Source organism: Penaeus monodon, chromosome 5, assembly GCF_015228065.2.
Source record: "Penaeus monodon isolate SGIC_2016 chromosome 5, NSTDA_Pmon_1, whole genome shotgun sequence".
Lineage (NCBI taxonomy): Eukaryota > Metazoa > Arthropoda > Malacostraca > Decapoda > Penaeidae > Penaeus > Penaeus monodon.
Genome location: NC_051390.1, coordinates 11,971,643 through 11,974,142, shown reverse-complemented (window position 1 = coordinate 11,974,142; position 2,500 = coordinate 11,971,643). Strand labels below are relative to the sequence as shown.

The 2,500-nt window shown below is 39.0% G+C and overlaps 2 protein-coding genes across 2 annotated transcripts in view; one reads left to right on the top strand and one right to left on the bottom strand.

Annotated features, from left to right (window-relative positions):
• The window catches only part of LOC119572978 (macrophage mannose receptor 1-like), a 21,593-nt gene that overhangs the window by 14,894 nt on the left and 4,199 nt on the right, over positions 1-2,500 (top strand). The window lies entirely within an intron of this gene.
• LOC119572980 (macrophage mannose receptor 1-like) lies at positions 1,803-2,481 on the bottom strand. The gene is made up of 2 exons (XM_037919954.1): positions 2,274-2,481; positions 1,803-2,104 (listed from the first exon to the last, which is right to left on the bottom strand). The coding sequence occupies exons 1-2, from the start codon at positions 2,416-2,418 to the stop codon at positions 1,857-1,859; spliced, it is 393 nt and encodes a 130-aa protein (XP_037775882.1). The 5' UTR covers positions 2,419-2,481; the 3' UTR covers positions 1,803-1,856.

The following is a 2,500-nucleotide window of genomic DNA, read 5'->3' as shown; positions in this document are numbered from 1 at the left end:
GAAGAAGTAATTTACAAAAAACAAAATACAAAAATTCAAAGATTATTGCGACGAGATAAGGAAAAATATTTAAATGAACATTGCCAGAGAATTGAAAACTGTTCTATCAATAAGACAACTAAAGAACTCTACCAAGGAGTACGAAACATTACACGAAAATTTAAACCTACAATGGACACTATCAAAACTGAATATGGACTAGTTTTATGTGATGGAAAAGAAGTCAAAGATAGATGGAATCAATATTGTTCCAATCCATACAAAAAGAATAAAGATCTAACAACAACATTAATTAGACTCAATGACAATGAACCACCGCCACTGCTAGACGAAGTTATAAAAGCCATGAAAGAATTAAAGAATAACAAGAGCCCGGGAATAGATGAAATAACAACAGAACTAATCAAGAATGCTGGCGAAAGTGTTGAATACTTCTTTTACAAACTTTGTACGAAAATTTGGAATGAAAGAAGATGGCCAGAAGACTGGGTAAAATCAGTCTTTACTCCCATACCTAAAAAAAGTGACGCACTCCAATGCAACAATAACAGGACAATTGCATTAATAAGTCACAGCAGCAAAATTTTATTGAAAATTATTTCTGAAAGAATGAAGTTAAAGTTAAGAGAAGAAATTGCAGACGAACAAGTAGTTTTTCGCCCTGGAAAAGGTACCAGAAACCAGATTCTAAATCTGAAATTGATCATAGAGAAAAACAGAGAACATCAGAAAGACCTATACCTGTGTTTCATCGATTACTCGAAAGCTTTTGATACTGTTGATCTCGATATCCTCTGGAATAATGTGAACGATATGAAATTTCCAAAACACCTCATCCAACTAATAAAAGCCATGTATGACCAACAACAAGCAACTGTAAGAACCACTTATGGGTTAACAGAATGGTTCGAAGTCAACCAAGGAGTACAACAAGGTTGCATTCTGTCTCCGAACCTTTTTAATATATATTCTGAAGCAATTATGAGAGGTGCTTTAGAGAATTTTGAAGGAACTGTAGATGTTGGAGGATACAAAATATCAAATCTAAGATACGCCGATGATATAGTTTTAATTGCCAGCAGTATCATTGAACTACAACAACTACTAGATAAAGTTAGAGAAGCAAGCGAAAAGGCTGGTTTATTTCTTAATGCCACGAAAACTAAGACCATGAAGATTCGAAGATAACCGGCAATGAACGATGATGAACATGTTACAATCAATGGAGTGGTTGTGGAAAATGTGAAAGAGTTCACTTATCTTGGAGCTATTTTTACTAATACATATGATGATTCACCGGAGATAAAAAGAAGATTGCCATTGCCACAGTTGCTCTCAATAACATCTGGAAAGACCGAAACATTACCTTACGGACAAAGCTGAGGTTATTGAACTCATTGGTTTTCCCAATTGCATCATATGGTTTTGAGTGTTGGGTGCTGAAGAAGATAGACAAGAAAAAGGTCACTAGTTTTGAACTGTGGTGTTACAGACGAGTACTACGTATTAACTGACAGAAAAGAAAACGAATAATGAAGTACTGAGAAAAATAAATTGTAAAGACAGGCTGTTGGACATCTTGAACAAAAGGAAACTAAAGTTTATTGGTCATGTGATGAGAAGTAAAAGTATTGAGAAAAACTTGCTGACAGGGATGGTGATAGGAAAAAGAGGAAGAGGCAAACTGAAGACAAGACTGAGCGAAAACGTCAAAGATATTTGCGGGCTGACAATGGTACAAGTGGAAAGAAAAGCACAAGATCGAGTTGAGTGGCGAAGGATGGTGGAGAGATCCACGGCTGTTCAAACATGATGATGATATATATATAATCAAATATGCTACACAGAGGATTCCTTTAGCATGCGAGACATTGGCATGTCATCCGATGCATGTCTTTACAATCGCCGTTCCTGTACATGTAGGTTTTGTTGAGGTGAAGCCCCAGATAAACGCAGTTGTAGTCGTCGTTGTCCTGGTAGTCCCACAGGGGCGAGGTCAGGGGGGGCAGGTCCGAGCCGTCCAGCCAACGGAAGCTCGAGTGCGCGTCCGGCCTGCGGGCGCCGATCCACATGGAGGAGCGGAACATCTTCGAGAAGCTTGAGTCTGCAAGTTGATTAGATTGCAAAATCATCTTTCTACGCGGTGTGCACAATGCTTCTGAATGATGAAGAACTTAAAAGAATATATGTTACATGGACCGATCCCTGCTGATTTCTCTTTTTGATCTTAATTATCTTACAACGTGGCAAACAAACTGATGGAAATAACTCACATGCATTCACATAGCCGAGCAGAAGATCTTGGAAGGAGGCAGCGACAACCAAGTCACCATCCAGAGCGCGGCAGAAATCTCGAGCGCCCTCCCATGTTGCATTGACTATCTGCCGGATGGAAAGGCACTGGCGGGCGATTCTCATGTAAGGACTTGAGCAGCTCTCTGCGGACAAATGAATTGGGTGGGATTATGTGCACACACCAAACGTTTTTAGTCTTTCTCTG

What these genes read in the sequence shown, in the direction of transcription:
- LOC119572980 (XM_037919954.1), bottom strand. Translation starts at nt 2,418, where the DNA reads ATGAGAATCGCCCGCCAGTGCCTTTCCATCCGGCAGATAGTCAATGCA. An exon ending in GCTCGGCTATGTGAATGCAT is followed by an intron (nt 2,105 to 2,273) that starts GTGAGTTATTTC and finishes ATCAACTTGCAG; the next exon opens with ACTCAAGCTTCTCGAAGATG.